The following is an 18,775-nucleotide window of genomic DNA, read 5'->3' as shown; positions in this document are numbered from 1 at the left end:
CCCCATTAAAAGTGGACCCTTCAAAATATTTAAACATACCCTTTTAAAAGCCATTCATTGATGGGTGTGATTGACAAAAGCTGAAGAAAAAGCCATATTGCTGCTGGGAAGAATGCAAGTGTAAAGATCTGAATAAAAAGATGCAGTTTTATATGCACCAAAGCACTGGTCAGCTCCTGTGAAAATGAAGGACACAAAATAGCCAAAGTAAGAAAATTATTCTGAAGTGAAACTACTACCACAATAACAGCACATGAATTAGGTGTCTTTTGAGATATAAGTGACAGATAACATTATATTAGTTTTAAATATATAACTTGATGATACACTTTTCCATATATTGCAAAATGATCACATAAGTTTAGTTACTATTCGTCAATTTGGAGTTATTTCATAGCTAAAATTTTTACCTATAAGCACATGCTTAAGAGACAGACGTGAAGAAAAAAAGTTGTTCATGATAATTATAAAGTATTTTTATATGAAGTTTCTGAAACATTCTAATTTCTTTCAAGTACAGTATACCCTAGCAATACAAATTTGTAAAATTGTGGACCAGGACTAAGCTAACTACCTTTATACTAGTACAGAGTTCAGAATTGTTGACAATGTAAACAAACAAGTATGTTTAATCCCTGAAACAATATCTTATTTAAATATGTTAGCAGGACCTAGCATTTTAATTAAACATGATAATTAACCTCTATCCATTATACCAGACCTAGGAAGGCCTCAATTTGGAAGATGTTATTAAATCTACACACAAAGTTATTTTTTAAAATGTTTTTCCCGGTAATATTCTACAATTCAAAAGGGCTTTTTTCCCCCAAAATCTACTTACTAGATCTCTGTATTAACATTTACTGAGGCATTCCCATTGTGGATCAGTGGGTTAAGAACCCAATGTTGTCTCTGTAAGGACGAAGTTTGGATTCCTGGCCTGTTCAGTGGGTTAAGGATCCAGTGTTGCCGCCATCTGCAGTGTAGTTTGTGGCTTGATATGGCTCTATCCAGTATTGCCATGACTGTGGCACAGGTCTGCAGCTGTAGGTATGATTCAACCCATGTCTTGGGGAACTTCCACATGCCATCAGTGCAGCTATTAAAAAAAAAAAAAAAAAAAAAAAAGGACAGAATAGCAGCTCTATGCCATGCTCTGAGCTTGCCACTTTATGTATGTTATCTCATTTAATCCTTACAACCACCCTACTAGGAGGGTGTTAGTGTTCCTATTTTACTGATGAAGAAATTGAGGTTGAAAGTGCAACTTAGCATCAAAGCCATTTCTGGCATGCTCCATGCACGCCCACTGCTTCTGCCATGTCACGCCCCTGCCCCAGGATGGAAAAGATTTGCATGAAACATGACAAACCAAGTACATGTTGTGAGCCTCACAGCTAAAAAAAGGACACTCCTGTAAACTCTGAGATTTCACTAGTTACAAACTAATAAGCATTTACAGTCGAATTTCTTTTTTTTCTTTTTTTCTTTTTTTTAAATTTTTTTAGCCATCCCATGGCATATGGAGTTCCCAGGCCAGGGATCAGACCTGAGCTGCAGTTGCAATCTATGCCAGTTATGGCAACCCCAGAAATTTAACCCACTGTACTGGGCCAGAAATGAAACCTGCGTCCCAGTGCTGCAGAGACACCACCAATCCCATCGCACCACAGTGGGAACTCCTACAGTTGAATTTCTTTGATTTATATGGTTACTTGGTAGAAATAAAACAAATTCAGAAAGTAGAAAACATATAAAACATGCAAGCAGTCATTAAAACACAAAGATACCAAAGATTATGTTTATGGTTATAAACACAGCACTGTAGTATACTCCACCTCTTCTAGTTTGAGTAAATCATGAACTAGCCTCAGAGACATTAGCCAAAGTTCATGATGTAATAAACAATAGGTTAATACAGACTCATTCACTGGTCACCACTTCTGTGATCTGTCTCATCAGCTCCCACTATTCATCTCCCTGTGTGATAACACACAATGGTCCCAGTTTGGTCACAACATGTCCCCAAAGGCATCTATGAAAACTCTGGCAACTATGGAACCCTGGTATAGGGCAACGGGGAAACACTGGGCGGACCAGAAGCCACAATACGTCCATGGATCAAGCTAAAATAAAGGAGCCATCTTTACACTGAATCAGAGGCTTCGCCCCAGAGAAAACTTGAGCACCAGTAGCTTCAAGAATCCTTGAAACCAGAGAGTTCCCACTGTGGTGAAGTGGGTAAAGGATCCAGCATTGCCACAACTGTGGCACAGGTCACAGCTTCAGCTCATATTCAGTCCCTGGACTGGGAACGTCCATACGCTGAGGGTGCAGCCAAAAAAAAAAAAAAAAAATTTATTAAAACTAAGTCTCACTCAATTATACTCAGTGGCACCTATAAATACCAAATAAATTAATGGGTTTTATTTTTTTAAAAATTAAAATAAAATGATGGTGTTTCCGTCATGGCATAGAGGAAACGAATCCGACTAGGAACATACAACATGGGGTTGCAGGTTTGATCCCTGGCCTCACTCAGTGGGTTGGGGATACAGCATTGCCATGAGCTGTCGTGTAGGTTGTAGATGCAGCTAGAATCCCACATTGCTATGGTTGTGGCATAGGCCAGCAGCTGTAGCTCCGATTGGACCCTTAGCCCCAATTGGACCCCTAGCCTGAGAACCTCCATATGCCACAGATGCAGCCCTAAAAAGCAAAAAAATAAATAAATAAACAAAAAATAAAATAATTAGCCAGGACATGGTAACTAAGGCATTTATTTGCATACACTTCTCATAGAAATACAAAATGGTACAACTTTTTTTAAAAGCAACTTCAGAATACATATCAAGGACTATAATACAATTCATATCCTTAGACCCCCAAAATTTTATATCTAGGCATTTCTCCTAAGGATATAAAAAGTGGTTACAAGCATTTGTGTATAGAATTGACGGTTTCAGCATTATCTATAGCAGTAAAATCCAGAAACAACTTACAGGTCCAAAAGTGGGAGAATAACTTAAGGTAGAAATAGAGTGTTTAGAAGCTACTAGAAACTATGTTAAAACCATGTGGATGAGGAGGTAGGAGTACAGGGTCTCTCTCTATTTAACCAAGGGCATAGAGGGAACCCACCTCAACCTAATCAAGGCCATATATGACAAACCCACAGCAAACATCATTCTCAGTGGTGAAAAGCTGAAAGAATTCCTTCTGAGATCAGGAACAAGACAAGGATGCCCCTCTCACCACTACTCTTCAACATTAAGTCCTAGCCATGGCAATCAGAGAAGTAAAAGAAATAAAAGAATCCAAATTGGAAAGGAAGAAGTAAAACTATCACTATTTGCAGATGACATGATACTATACCTAGAGAATTCTAAAGACTCTACCAGAAAACTGTTAGAGCTCATCCATGAATTTGGCAAAGTCACAGAATACAAAGTTAATACATAGAAATCGACTACATTTCTATTCACTAACAAGAAAGATCAGAAAGAGAAATTAGGGAAACAATCCCATTTACCATCGCATCCAAAAGAATAAAATACATAAGAATAAACCTACCTAAAGAGAGAAAAGTTGATTCTGCTTTGACATTTTGACATCGACATTCACATGTAATACAGGTCAAATTCCGTTAAAATAACGTTAAGCAGATACTCCACATACCAGAGCCTCACTAACATCATCAAGAATTACTTAAAATCAGGGCCTCTGAGTGGGACATAGAAATATTTCCATTAAATACCAATTTCCCTCCTAACCCTGATTTGACCTTTATTGGATTCACTTTCTGAGAGTCACTCATAGCTCTGAGCTAGAAATGGGCAGCAAAAGCCTCAGGTTTGGAATTTGCTGTATTTACTTCTAAGCTGATGGAATTTTTTTTTAAATGATCAGCTTAGGAAAATAAGGAAAAACCCTGTGTACTCTGGCCCACTGGGGACCTTTTCCAGGTCCTGAACTTCTCACTCATCTTTGCTTCTGTTCTGGGCCCAGGGCAAGGGACAAGGGTGCAGGGCCCTGTAGCCACAGGCCCCTGGTAGGTACTTGTTTAAATGAGATCTGTCCTGTCACAGTCCATTAAGTAACAAATCCTCTGAAACTGTGGGCTTGAAAATGACAAAATATAAAATATATTTCAAATATGACCTTATTTCATTTCACTACAACAAAATTTCTTTTGTATTCCTGGGTCACTTCACTGTACAGCAGAAATTAACACAACACTGTAAATCAACTGTAATAAAAACAAATAAATTTTTAAAAAATTCTGAGACCATTTCAACAGGTATTTCACAAACTAGAAATCAACAGTTATAAAACTGAATTAAATCCTTTTATCATGAAGTATTAACAAAGAGTCCTTCATAATTTTAATAAATGAACAAATTTTAGAATACATATCATTACATCCCGGTCTAAGTAATATGACAGGAAATGTTCACTGTAAATCAAACTTGCATGGGACCAAAGTAAATGCTTTGGAATGAATTCAAGTTAATCATAACTTACTTGTCTCCTGTGTGCAAAAATGCACTATTCCAGGACCTAATAGGATACAAAAATAGTAGTCCCAGTTGAAATTAATTTAAATTATTAACTAGAAAACAAATAACAAGAAGATGGGTACCTTCTAATTTACACCTGTTTGGTTGCCCAGGAAATTAGCAGGGCTTAGAGATGGTTTAACATTACACAATGATGCAATCTAGGGCATCTTAAGTTAAATGGATCTTGAAAATGACTTAGTGTCGTATTAGTTTGAAAAGAGCCTTTAATGGAAGAAGTAGCTTGGATGGCTACTTAGATACCACGATATAGTACAGATGGAGGCATTTCATCATTAGGTTCAAATTAGCTGGAGGACTCTGAGGGTTTCCTAGGTGCTTACAGAAGAATTAAGTCCTTAGAGAAACACTGCCGGATACAACATTCTTCCTTCTTCAGCTCCTGCATCCCATGAAGTTGGCTGCTTTACAAAACAGCATTAAGTAAGAAGCCAAAGGAAGCAGAGAATCAGATCTTGCCAAATTTGCCCTGGCATAAAGAACAGCTGTAGCCATTAAGTAGCCACCAGGGGACAAGGTTAGAGCAATGTCCCAAGTGGAGGACTTGGGTAAGGCAGCCTCCCCACCAAGAGCACTAGCCAAGGTGGCAGGCAGACCACTGAGGAAGGGGACTCCAGCGCCACAGGGTGGCAAGTATCTTTCTGTATCACTGGGTCCCACATTGGAGAACCAAGAGTAGAACTCAGGTGTCAACAGAAAAAGCCTGCGTCCTCTCAATTACAATTGTTCCATATTAATATAATCTACGAAAACTAGAATTTAACATATTTGGGAAATCCCGTTGCACACCAGTTTTCAAGAGATTAAGTAATTAGTGAGAATATGTCGAATTCTCCAGGCAAAATTTCTCAGACATGACACAGGAATCCCATCTATATGGAAAATGTCCTATTCATAAAATTTATACCAACGTGACAACTACAGAATACATAAATTTAGTAAAACCATGCTTTTCCCATGTTGCTTCAAGGATGATTACAGAAGGCAACTAAATATGGTCTTCATTCAAAGCACACTTAAAAGAAAATGAAGTTAAAATAAATAAAGGCAAGACATAATGCTGAAACAGAACTTTAAAGCCATATCCCAAAAAATCCAAAATCCTTCCATAGTCAGATTTCCCTAGAGACATAGGAATAAGCCCCTTAGAACGACAACTTTAAAAACTCAATGTAATTTTTGCAAAAGCAAATAGGGGGGTTTACTGGTGGCCTAGTGGTTAAGGATCTGACCTTATCACTGTTGTGGCTCAGGTCACTGCTATGGTGCATGTTCAGTCCCTGGCCTGGGAACTTTCACATGCTGAAAGCATGGCCGAAAAAAAGAAGAAGTAAATAGGTGTCTTGTCCCCTTTTTTCATCTATTACAGCTCAAAAGAGAATCATAAATTCTATTCCTGCCTCTCTTGGATGAAAAAATGTCTGGATTCATTTAATTCTAAAAGAATCCCATGTTCAGTGACACCTAGATCAGAGAATAACAGTACTTGTGTGTCTCCATGATAGACTGCAACTTAGTATGAAAAATTTCAGGATTTCTTTTAAAACATTTATTAATATTTAATAGATATACTAGCAAAGATAGCTTTTTTAAAAAAGATAAAACACAAATTTAGTTAAAAATTCTTACATAACATGCATCACTTAAGCGGCATGAATCCTGGAAACCAAACTAAACATCAATAACTCCAGTGTACCACAGCAGGTGCCACTATAGTGGCCACCACAATCTGAGACAGTAGATGCTTGAGTTCAACTGTTATTTTAAAAACACCCTGCAGTCTCCACACTGCCAACTAACTATACAGTGTCCATAATATGTAGGTAGAAAATGCAAGTCTTTTGCTGAAGTTCACGTTCTTTGTGATAGTGAAGCTTTCAGACTGTACATACACACGTCTTTACGAAAAGAATCTGAAATTTCAAAATAGTGAGCACGAATTAAATTTTTCTCCCTGATTTTCAAGGACCCCATTTTCAAGGTGACAGTACCTCTGTATTTAACGATAGTCCACTGTTAAAGAATATTGTTGCAACAGCAATGTAGGAGACAGTTATTTCTGGCTTCAGTGGTCCTAAAGAGAGAGAAATGAGTAACTGTTAGGTAAGAAGTGCCAGTGGATAACTTGATATGAAAGAAGAATCCATTGGAGGAGAACAAATAATACTTTAAATCTTGATGTCACCCCTGGAGTTCCTGTTGTGGCTCAGTGGTTAACGAATCCGACTAGGAACCATGAGGTTGCAGGTTCGATCCCTGGCCTTGCTCAGTGGGTTAAGGATCTGGCGTTGCCATGAGCTGTGGTGTAGGTCGCAGATGCGACTGGGATCCCGCGTTGCTGCGGCTCTGGCGTAGGCTGGTGGCTACAGCTCTGATTGGACCCCTAGCCTGGGAACCTCCATATGCCACGGGAGTGGCCCTAGAAAAGGCAAAACAACAACAAAAATCTTGACGTCACCCCCAATACACTAATGTTCTCTCTAATAGACTAATGTCTTGACAAGAATTAAGTGTTTGCTGGGATGCGGTCTAACTCCTTGAGGATTTTCCAGAGGGTGAGAACCATGGCTGTCTAGTTCACCACAGTATCCTCAGATCAGAAGTCTGAAAGTAAACACTGCTTGGAGTTCCCGATGTGGCGCAGTGGGTTAATGATCCAGCTTGTCTCTGTCGAGGCCTTGGGTTTGATCCCTGGCCCCACACAGTGGGTTAAGGCCCAGCACAGTGGGTTAGGGAGCCAGCATTGCTGCAGCTGTGGTGTAGGTCATAGCTCTCACTGGGATTTGATTCCTGGCCCAGGAACTTCCATAAGCCATGGGTGTGGCCAAAAAATAAACAAACAAAACAAACAAACACTGCTCTTACACGGGGAGAGCAGAAGCATCCTTCAATATCAGGTCCTAGCTCTCGTGGCACAGTGGTTAACGAATCCAACTAGGAACCATGAGGTTGTGGGTTCAATCCCTGGCCTTGCTCAGTGGGTTAAGGATCCGGCGTTGCCATGAGCTGTGGTGTAGGTTGCAGACGCAGCTCAGATCCCACGCATTGCTGCGGCTCTGGCATAGGCTGGCGGCTACAGCTCGGATTCGACCCCTAGCCTGGGAACCTCCGTATGCCACGGGAGCAGCTCAAGAAATGGCAAAAAGACAAAAAAAAAAAAAAAAAAAAAAAAAAAAAAAAAAAAAAAAAATCAGGTCCTAATTTTATCTGCCAGAGTATCAGTACTTATAGAACATCGAAATTCCCCACACCAAAAAAAGAATCAGTGGAAGAAATTCCTTTCTCTTTAGAAAATAATATTTTATTTCTCCTAGGAATCCAGAAGTCAAAGTTTATATTCATGCACACATTCAGATCTTTCCAAGAGCATGCAGTCTATAAATATTTATTGAGCACTTACTATGCGAATGAGGTAATGTATATATAGTAGCAAGTACTTAACAAAATGTTAAGATTGTAATTTTTATTAAATTGTGCCAGGCCCTGGGCATACCATAGTGACCCAGACAGGCCCGATCTCTGGAAAATCCTCTCTGGAGATAGGCTAGCATTGAGGCAGGAGATAGATGGATCCCAGGCTGAGCAACTGGAATTTGTCCCCTGTGGACAGAAACTTCAAGATAAAGATTATGGCAGGAGCAAGGAGGAGCTGTGTCCTGCTTGAATGAAAGAGACCACATATTTCTCATTCTTGAGGTCAAGGAGACCTCCCGAATTACATGTGCACAGAAAGCGTCCTCAAGGGTCAGAGAAAGGAGAGGTGCCAGACCATAGTATATCTTGTCAGCTTGCCAGAAACCCCTATGCTAGAATCCACCTTGGCAAAATGATGTGCACATGCACAGGGGAGCACCCTGAGTCAGACTAAATATGGACTCAAGGCTAATCAAAACAAGATGATTGCTCAGAGGAAGCCTGGAAGGATGGCCCCCCATACAAGCGATTTAAACGACCTCTAAAGGACACACATTACTCTATTGCTCTTTCTGTCAGTCTGTCTGCCCCTCTCTCTCTTTCTCCCCTCCTCCTCCCCAGCCTGACCATGCTTTCTCTGCAGAGATCTTCTCTCTGAATAAACACTTTATTTGCCTCATGACTCTCAGTCTATTAGCTGGATTTCTTCTCCAAAGGGACAAGGATTGGTGACCTACATCCAGACTGCTGACCCTTGTGGTCTAGTGGTTAGAGTTCAGTGCTCTCACCCCACAGCACCACCCCAGATGTGTTAACACTGTGGTACAACAGGGGCAATCTTAATACTTTATTTTTTTTGCGTTTTGGTGGTCCTCCATTAGCATATGGAGGTTCCCAGGGTAGGGGTCAAATCGGAGCTCCAGCTGCCAGCTGTAACTAGGGAACTAGGGATCCAAGCCACGTCTGTGACCCACACCACAGCTCCTGGCAACAACAGATCCTTAACCCACTGAGCGAGGCCAGGGATCCAACCCTTGTCCTCATGGTTACTAGTTGGGTTCGTTACCGCTGAGCCACCGCAGGAACTACTCCTAATACTTATTTTTGTAGCCTATACACAATTGGCTTGAAGACCTAATGCGGTAACCAAAGAACAACATTCTTTTAAAAGATGTGGTTCTGAGAAGGTACCATTTAATTCCTGGACACCAGCAGTTCTCCAACAATAGCAGTTTTGTCACTCCACAGACATTTGGCAGTGTTTGGAAACTTTTTTTTTTTGGTTGTTATAACTTTTTTTTTTTTTAATGTGTTACTGGAATCTAGTAAAGATCAAGGATTCTGCTAAACACACTGGAAAGCACAGCCCTCCCACAGCAAAGAATTATGTCTGAAATGTTGAGAGTGCTGGCGTTGAGGAACCCTGGCATGCACCTTTTTTTAAATTTTATTTTATTTTATTTTTTGTCTTTTTAGGGCCGCACCTGAGGCACATGGAGGTTCCCAGGCTAGGGGTCAAATAGGAGCTACAGCTGCCGGCCTACACCGCAGCCACAGCAACACCAGATCGAGCTGTGTCTTCGACTTACACCACAGCTCACCGCAATGCCGGATCCTTAATCCGCTGAGTGAGGCCAGGGATCAAACCAGCATCCTCATGGATACTGGTCAGAGTCATTTCCACTAAGCCACAACAAGCCATTTTAAAATCTGAGACCATCGCATATTTGACATTCTATTCAGCCCTCTTATGCTGATTGAATAGTGTCCCCCCAGATTCATGTTTACCTAGAACCTATAACTGTGACCTCATTTGGAAACTGGGTCTTTGCAGATGTAATCAAATTCAGATGAGGTCTTACTGAATTAGGTTGAACCATAATCTAGTGACTTTTATTTTTATTTTTATTTTTTATTTTTTTTTTTTGGCTATACCCACAGCATGTGGAAGTTCTGGGCCAGGGACTGGCATTCTTGTAAGTTGAGGGAAATTTGTACACAGAGGGAAGATGGCCACGTGAAGACAGAGGCAAGGACGGGCATTATGTTAGCATGAGCCAAAATCACCAAGGAGAGCTGGCAACCAGCACAAGCCAGAGGAAGCAAGGAAGGATTCTTCCCTAGAGCACTTGGTGGGAGCATGGCCCTGACAACATTTCTGAATTCTAGCCTCCAGAGTAATTTCTGGAAGATAAATTTCTGTTATCTTGTTTTTGGGGCATGGTTTTGGCCCACCCCATGTCATATGGAGTTTCCAGGCAGGGATCAGATCCGAGCTGCAGAGGCAACCTACACTGCAGCTATGGCAACACCAGATCCTTTAACCCAATGTGCTGGCCTGGGGACCCAAGCTGTATCCTGGCGCTGCAGAGACACTGCCAATCCCATTACACCACAGTGGGAAGGCCAAAATGTCTGTGGTTTAAGCCACCCAGTTGGTGGTCCTTTGTTGTAGCAGCCCCAGGAAATGAATACACTCTCTCAAGCACAACAAGGGGACCACAATTGCGCTTCCTCTATTCCCTGTGACTCTCCAGCAGACCTACAGGTACTGCTCAACAATTAAGACCAAGCTCAGGAAAAATCCCCATTCAGTCAGTCAACATTTATTGAGCAACTACACTGCTATATTTTACACATCTGTAGTACAACAGTGACTAAAGAAACTAAGATTTCCTCAAAATTATAATACAGTCTTTTATATACCTGGCATTTAGACAAATGACTTTGCTGAGATTTGAGAAAAGGGAGCAAAAGGAAGAAGGCAAGGGAAAGGCACTATACTTTAGGGCAGTGAAAGCGGTTCAAAAACTTAAAAGAAGTACATTTTTTCCCCCATACTTGTGAGTGAATCTGTCTCAGTCGCTCACATTTAGAAATAGTATTTCTTCAAAAACTGAGGAAGGTGATTCAGGAGCAGATTTGAAAGTCAAGGAATTGGGCTTGTGTTGGAAATAAATGCCTTCGAGGAATTTTTAATATCCTGTTTGGCTTTTTCTAAAACTCATATCATTTTTCTTTCCTTCCAACCCTCTGCTTTTTGTAACCCTAATATTGTCAACTGCTTCTGTCCACAGCGGTGGCCCAAACTTTCTGTATAGGACAGGCTGGAGTTGGCAGTATATTTGCAAGTGAGATGTTCAAAAATGCATCTCCATAGCAAGACTGGGCATTGACCTAGACCACATGTTTCTCTGGGGCAGCTAAAGCACCTACTTTAGTTAGCCAACAAGTGTATTTTTTAAAAAGCTAACTCTTCCCACACCCCATGCACATATTTATAAATACACACGATAAATATTAACTAATTGGCAGAATTCATTGGAATGACTCCTTACTTTGTCCCAGAGACAGGCTATACTGCTTTTTGTATTAGATGCACATCTAAATAACTCTAACCCGCAAAAGGACCTGGTGAGGCCATTCTAGGGCTACCTACTATGTACCGCTTAAAAGGGAAGGAGGAATTAATTCTGATCTGGAGAAACCTAAGGCCTCTTTGAGACAGATGTTAATAGATAGGCCAGGGTGTGAATGCGGAACTAGAAGCAGGAAGGGCTGAAAAAGTTAGTAAATATTGGCACAGAGGTGAGAGTTGAAACTATGCTGTGAAAATGATACTTGGCCTCTCTACAAGGTAAGGATTATATACTCTAAGTCACGAAAATAACCAGATTCAGATCTTGAGATGGCTATAAAGAACAAATATAAGTTTTAACTTTTCCTTAAATCAAAACAAACGAACGAAATTATCAGTGAAAATGGGATGGGGTAGCAACATCAAAAGAAAAACTATGGAGTTCCCACTGTGGTGCAAGGGAGTCAGCAGAGTCTCTGGAGGACTAGGAACAACCAATTGAAAAATGGGCAAAAGACCTGAACAGTCATTTCTCCAAAGAAGATATACAGATGACCAACAGGCACAGGGAAAAAGGTGGGTTAAAGGATCTGGTATTGCTGCAGCTACAGCATAGGTCGAAACTGCAGGTCAGATCTGATCCCTGACTCAGAAACTCCATAAGCCGTGGGTCGGCCAGAAGAGAAAATAAACCAAAAGAAAAAGAAAAATTGGCCATTAAAAAAATGAAGCAGGCACTCCTGTTGTGGCTCAGCAGAAACAAATCTGACTAGCATCCATGAGGATCCAGGTTCGATCCCTGGCCTCGCTCAGTGGGTAAAGGATCTGGTGTTGCCATGAGTTGTGGTGTGGCTTGGGTCTGGCCTTCTTGTGGCTGTGGCATAGGCCAGCAGCAACAGCTCTGATATGACCCCTAGCCTGAAACCTCCATATGTCTCAGGTGTGGCCTTAAAAAGACCAAAAAAAAAAAAAAAAAAAAAAAAAAAGGAGCAATTTTGAGACTTGAAACCCATGGTTTTTAACGTGGGGTTAGGAGGGAGAAAATGATGTAGAGAGTTCCCTTGTGGCTCAGCAGGTTAAGAATCTGGCATTGTCACTGATGTGGGTCTGGTTACAGCTAGGGCTCAGGTTTGATCCCTGTCCAGGAACTTCCACATGCCATGGGCAAAGCCAAGAGTGCTTAAGACAGTTCTGAAGAGCAGAAGAGGATAGACACATTTTCAGCAACCACTTTTCTCCCTGGCTCTAGATTTTTGTTGTTTTAACTAATGGAGTGAAAGTGCTGTTTGTTACTATTAGGACGTTTGCTTTTATTTAAGAAGTTTTATAGGTGGGAAGGTCATTTGAAGTATCAAGAACTTAGCCTAAGTAAGAAACCTCAAGCATTTGTTTGTTTAACGTTTTTTCTAGAAAAAGTAACTTTTACACAAGGGCAGCTCTCAAAGAAATCATACGAATACATTGTTGTCTAATATTAGCTGATTTTGCTCTACTCTTTTTGGGCTAAAAATCAGGGCATGGGGGAGTTCCCATTATGGCGCAGAAGAAACGAATACGACTAGGAAACATGAGGACACAGGTTTGATCCCTGGACTTGCTCTGTGGTTTAAGGATCCGGCGTTGCTGTGAGCTGTGGTGTGAGTAGCAGACATGGCTCGGATCTGTTGTTGCTGTGACTGTGGTGTAAGCCAGCAGCTGTGGCTCCGATTAGACCCCTAGCCTGGGAACATTCATATGCCTTGGGTGTGGTCCTAAAAAGACCCCCCCACACCCCCAAAAAAACAAAAATCAGGGCATGGGAAACGTTTTTATTAGCGAGCCTTTCTTTACAATGGTTGTTCATTGTTAATAATTTTTGCCAAGAACATCTGGATGAATGTTGCAAGCGCTATGAAGGAAGGGGGAGTTCTGGTCCCTAGTCCTACCTCTTCCCTAAGCTATCTAACTTGACCTAGTGTGAGTCATCCGACTTCAGGTCTCAATATCTTCAAGAGTAAGAGATGCATGTTGGCTTAAAATAATTTAATGTTACCTCTCTCTCTCTCTCTCTCTTTTTTTTTTCTTTTTTTTTTGCTTTTTTAGGGCTGTACCCATGGCTGTCAAATCCAAGCTACGGCTGCCAGCCTACACCATTGCCACAGCAATGTCAGATCCAAGCCGTGTCTGTGACCTACACCACAGCCCATGGCAACGCTGGATCCTTAACCCACTAAGAGAGGCCAGGGATCGAACCCACAACCTCATGGTTCCTAGTCAGATTCATTTCCGATGTACCATGACAGGAACTCCTCCCTCTGAGCTCTTAAGAGTCTCCTTTTTTTTTTTTTTTTTTTTTTTTCGGTCTTTTCAGGGTCGCACCCATGGTATATGGAGGTTCCCAGGCTAGGGGCAGAATCAGAGCTGTAGTGGCCAGCCTGCAACACAGCCACAGCAGTGCCAGATCTGAGCCATGTCTGTGACCTACACCACAGCTCATGGCAACACCAGATTCTTAACACACTGAGCCAGGCCAGGGATCTAACCTGCATTCTCATGGATGAGAATCTGAGAGCCACGATGGCTGAGCCACGATGGGAACTCCAAGATTCTCCTCTTTTATAATTAAACAAAGAAAGGAATCATCCTGGATGAACAGCCTAAGGACTAGTGAACAGGAAAAGAATATTTCTAAGATACAATAACTACCAAAACTTCAAGAAGCAGAGTCTGGGGGAACAGATAAGATTACAGAATCCATCTGACACAGGCTGGGGTCCAGGGGAGCCCTAGGGAAATGATTCAGCATTCAACAACTCTCCTTCCCACTGAGCAGCCAGGGACTGTTAAGGTAAAAGGTATTTTACCAAACCTAGTCTCTGCAGATCTAAACTTGAAGCTCACACATCACCTGTAATTTCAGCCTAATTACTGCCTAATTCAGCCTGAGCAAATAAGAGCTCTAACTCGAGAATCTATAAAGTTTGCAACGGGAGCTAGTGAAATGTGCGTTCCAGATCACCACAAAAAGTCTCTCTTACATTAATTCTTACTACCTGGTTAGCCACAGGAACAGGGGAACTCATTTGACACAAACTGAATAGCAACATTCACAAGTTTTCCAAAGACTCCCAGAGAAGCCACGTCAAAGAAGAAACTGGTAACTTCAGAGAGGTAAGTAACCATCACAGATCGATTTACTCTCAAGGTTACAAACCCTATACATTTTGGACTAAGTTGATTATAAAAGAAAAGAGCATAAAATGAACAAAAAAAGTTTGAGTCCCCACAATCTTTGTTCAAAATATTCCTTTTATTTATTTATTTATTTATTTATTTATTATTATTATTATCTTGTCTTTTTGCCTTTTTTAGGGCCGCTCCTGCAGCATATGGAGGTTCCCAGGCTAGGGGTCCAATCGGAGCTGTAGCTGCCGGCCTTCGCCAGAGCCACAGCAACGCGGGATCCGAGCCACGTCTGAGGCCTACACTCACAGCTCACGCCAGATCCTCAACCCACTGAGCAAGGCCAGGGATCAAACCCGCAACCTCATGGTTCCTAGTCAGATTCGTTAACCACTGCGCCACGACAGGAACTCCCAAAATATTCCTTTTAAATATTCCCTGGATCTCTGTCTAAATGGAGGTATAGAGGGTAGAAGGAACCACTGTTCTCCTGAGAGATCATTTCATTCACTTCCATCTTGTTTGAACAAAAAGGTAGAAGTAACTTCAAATATCCTCCTGAGCAAGTGCATTAAAAAAATGTATGTGTTCGCTTCCGTCCCTGTTGGTCCGTGATATTTGACTAAAGTACAAAACCTGTCAATAAGTGTGAAAACCACCAAACAAGGTCCAAAAGGCAATGAACTGAAGGGATTCAATTAATGTTTATGAAAAGTGGGACTTGATCGTCTAAGGGATAGGGGGTGGGACTGGCCTGAAAGGCTAAGGTTATTTCCAAGTCATTTGCACCAATGCCCATCCACGCATTACAAAGCTCCCACTCTTCAGAGATCTGAGTATGATTTTAGCCTGCCTACATTTCCTTGCCAAAATACACACGCCACTGGTCTAACACAGCCTAAATCTGTGAGACTGCTAAGTGTAGCCACTGAGTCCCGGCAGCGCACGGAAGCAGTGAGTGCAACGTGTCACTAGGCTTGGGAGTTTGTGGAGCGGCAGCAACTGCAGCAAATCATCACTCTCCAACATGTGGGCCACCAAATCTGGGTTGGAGGAAGAAGAGGTGCCCCTTTTTTTCTTCCTCCACTCTTTTTTTAAAGTGGGGGATGGGGGGAGGGAAACGGACGTGGTAATGGTGTCCACCCCAAGATAGATAAGGAATCCCTGGCAACCTAGCGTCCCCTGGGATAGGATGCTACTTTGAAGGCAAGAGGGTAAGTTTCATTCTCACTCCTTGACACGAAGGATACTCACTGATTGTTCGCGGAAAAGGCAACCTGCGTTCAAATCCCCATGGCCCATCCTAGTTATAAAATCCTCTCTGGGGTTGGCAAATGGAAAAATCAGCAAAAGGACCAAAGGACACCCTGGTTGGTCGGTGCCCCTAAGAGAGAGGCAGACACTCCCCCATTCCGGTCTCCCCTTCTTCCCAAGACTCACATATTAGTTCCGAGATGGGAATCGCGGTGGAGCACGAAAAGGTTCAGCACTTACCCCCATTCACCCCTATGGACGGCTCCAGCTTTGCTCCGGCGATGGCCAATACTATTCCAATCATGAACCATTCTTTCCTTATTCTCTCCAGCAGCCTCATGTTTGTTAGGGTGGGTGGGTTTTGTTTATTTGTTTGGCTTTTTTTCTTTTTAAGCTGCGATTGCTTAATCTCCGGGGCGTCTCCACACTTTCCACGGTCCCACCTGACATGCAGTAGAGCAAGTCAAATTGATACTTGTAAATTAAAGACCAGTGGGTTGCTCCGGCGGCTCAGAGGAGGGCTGGGAGTAGTAGTATCCAGTGACAGGAAAGTCTCACTGAGCGCCGCCATCACTACCGTAAGCCTCCTAATAGAGGCGCACAAACCCCCCCCCCCCCCCCCCAGCCGCTCTTGGCCGCGGCTTCCAAGTGCAAAAGCTCTGAAGCAGACACTTGAGCCGGGCCGGCCACGCAGGTAGTTGGAGACGAGAAGCTGGCCGCCGGGTAGGGCTGACAGACTCACCACCAATAAGGCCTGCAGAACCGTAGAGATGACGGGGGCGGGGAGCGGCATGAGAAGCCACAGCCACCTAGCTCTATTAAGAGTCCCGCTACAACAAATCTTTAGCACAGCCGCCAGCACCTCTGGAACACATCCACAGAGAGACTCATTTTCTTTGCCATGAGCCTGAGGGAAAGGGTCGCGTGCGCTTAAGGCTGCGGTTTCTCCGTCGGCTGCCGCGGAGGGGGAATGCGGAGGGTTTTTTTCTTAGGCGAGCTTCTTCGAAGAACTACGACGCTCCCCCGACGCCGGCGTTGACGTGTACACCAGGGAAGGGGAGGCGGTTCTCACTCTCCCAGTTCCCGGCCGGAGTAGCTGGAGGTAGTTGCGCTCTCTAAACCCGCGCGGGAAAGCGGCTCCCTTGTGGCGGGGAGCTTTAGCCCCGGAAATGTGTTAAGAATTAGGCACTGAGCCGACGCCCACAACCGCAAGATCTCTGCCGCCCGGGAGGGAGGGCGGGAACCGCCAGGTCCACCGCTCGCGGGTGTGTACTGGGCCCCCGACCTTCTTCGCCGACACCGGCTTAGGAGTGGGGAGGACTGCAGGGGTTCATCCCCCTATCTGGAAGCGGGGACCAGCTCCTTCTTTGGGGATGGCGGGTGAGTGCTCGAGCTCGCTCTCTGCCACCCTGCGAAGCTGGCAATGGGCGGCGTGGCGGTCTGAGCTCGCCTGGATGGAGGCTGCACGCTCTCGCTGGGTCCCTAGAACTTACCCACCCGGACAGCAGGGCCACTGTGCGAAGTGGGTCAGGATCCACAAGGCATAAGTTGTGAGGCCCTGAGTGGAGGGAGGCACATGCCTTCCGTTGTCCCACGTGCTGATTCTGTCCGTCCCCACTTCTCCCTGGAAGCGTTTTCTGGCAACCAGCGATATTGATAAGTTTCATGAATGGACTTCCTACCCATAGGCCCTGCAGGAACTCAGCTCCGTCCATTATGCACCCAAATAAATCAGGGAATTGCTGTGTTACTTAACCAGAACTCTTTGATCTGCTTAGAGCAGAATCAAACTCATTGGAAGTTTTTTGTTGGTTACTTAAAAGAATGCAGTGCGCTGTGAATTCTGCATTTATTTCCCGTGGCTACTGTAACAAATACCTAAAACTAGAGGCTTTAAAATAATTTAAATTTAGGAGTGCCCGCTGTGGAGCAGTGGGTTGGGATCTGGCAATACCAGCAGTGGTATAGACTGAAATTGCAGCTGGAATCTGATCCCTAGCCCAGAAACTTACATATACTAGGGTGCGGCTGGAAAAGGAAAGAATAAAATAAAGTAATGAAAATTTAGTCTCATAGCTCTGGAAGCCAGAAGTCGAAAATTAGGGTTTTGGCATGGCCCTACTTTTTCTGGAGGCTCCAAGGAGAAAATAAATTCTTCCCTGTCTCGCTCTCGCTCTCGCTCTCTCTCTCTCTTTTTTTTTTTTTTTTTTTTTTTTTTTTTTTTTGGTTTTTAGGGCTGCACTTGCAGCATATGGAAGTTCCCAGGCTAGGGGTGGAATCAGAGCTGCAGCAGAGGGCCTACATCGCAAGCACAGCAACTCAGGATCCAAGCCATGTCTGCAATCTGCACCACAGCTCATGGCAACTCTGGGTCCTTAACCCACTGAGCAAGACCAGGAGTGGAACCAGCATCCTCATGAATCCTGGTAGGTTCATTACCACTGAGCCCTGACAGGAATTCCCTCTAGGACATTTTTGAGCAAGGAGAAAACATTGTTCTTAGAAAGTCACTCTGGCTGTTGAGTAGAACAGAAATTTTAAAAAAAAATGGAAGAGGCTTTTGGAGTGTTTGAAAGAAAATATCCTGTTGGCCTGCCCTGGAAGGTCAATAGTAAAGGGGAAGAAAAAAAGGCAATCATTTCCATTTGGGTTCCAGAGGCAGACAGCACTTGCTGCAGAAGTGGGTATAGATGAGTTAGGGAAAGAGAAATCAGGATGACTCCTAAGGTGGAGATAAATCCACTATTGGGGTGAATATTGGTATCAGTTTACAAAGATGAAAAAGATAGGGAAGAGCAGATTTAGTGAGGAAAATCAAGACTTATTTTGAGACAGCTTTCAGAGGCCTGTTAGAAATTCAGGTGGAAGGAGTTCCCATTGTGGCTCAGCAGGTTAAGAACCTGACTAGTATCCATGAGGATGCAGGTTCAATCCCAGCCTCACTCAGTGGGTTAAGGATCTGGTGTTGCTGCAAACTGCTGCGTGGTTTGCAGATGTGGCTTGGATC

The 18,775-nt window shown here is 43.1% G+C and overlaps 1 protein-coding gene across 6 annotated transcripts in view; it reads right to left on the bottom strand.

The window, feature by feature from the left end:
- Window positions 1–16,331, bottom strand: part of SLC10A7 (solute carrier family 10 member 7) — a 240,663-nt gene extending 224,332 nt beyond the window's left edge. For 5 of the 6 annotated variants that reach the window (XR_014811826.1, XR_014811827.1, XR_014811828.1 and 2 more), the window contains exons 1-3: window positions 16,009–16,331; window positions 6,572–6,654; window positions 40–176 (exon numbers count right to left, since the gene is read on the bottom strand). Coding sequence is in view for 3 of the 6 variants with exons in the window: in XM_021100285.2 (XP_020955944.1) it covers window positions 40–176; window positions 6,572–6,654; window positions 16,009–16,108 (320 nt within the window). In the remaining 3 variants the exon portion in view is untranslated. The remainder of the gene's footprint in view (window positions 1–39; window positions 177–6,571; window positions 6,655–16,008) is intronic. The other variant, NM_001137640.1, reaches the window with a different exon arrangement.
- Window positions 16,332–18,775: the final 2,444 nt, after the last annotated feature.

This window comes from Sus scrofa, chromosome 8 (genome assembly GCF_054392235.1).
Source record: "Sus scrofa isolate SSC_HxYL_T2T_F1_AM1 chromosome 8, Sscrofa_HxYL_maternal_Yorkshire_Landrace_v2.0, whole genome shotgun sequence".
NCBI lineage: Eukaryota > Metazoa > Chordata > Mammalia > Artiodactyla > Suidae > Sus > Sus scrofa.
Note: the sequence above shows the minus strand (reverse complement) of the source record. Positions and strands in the feature narration are given on the sequence as shown.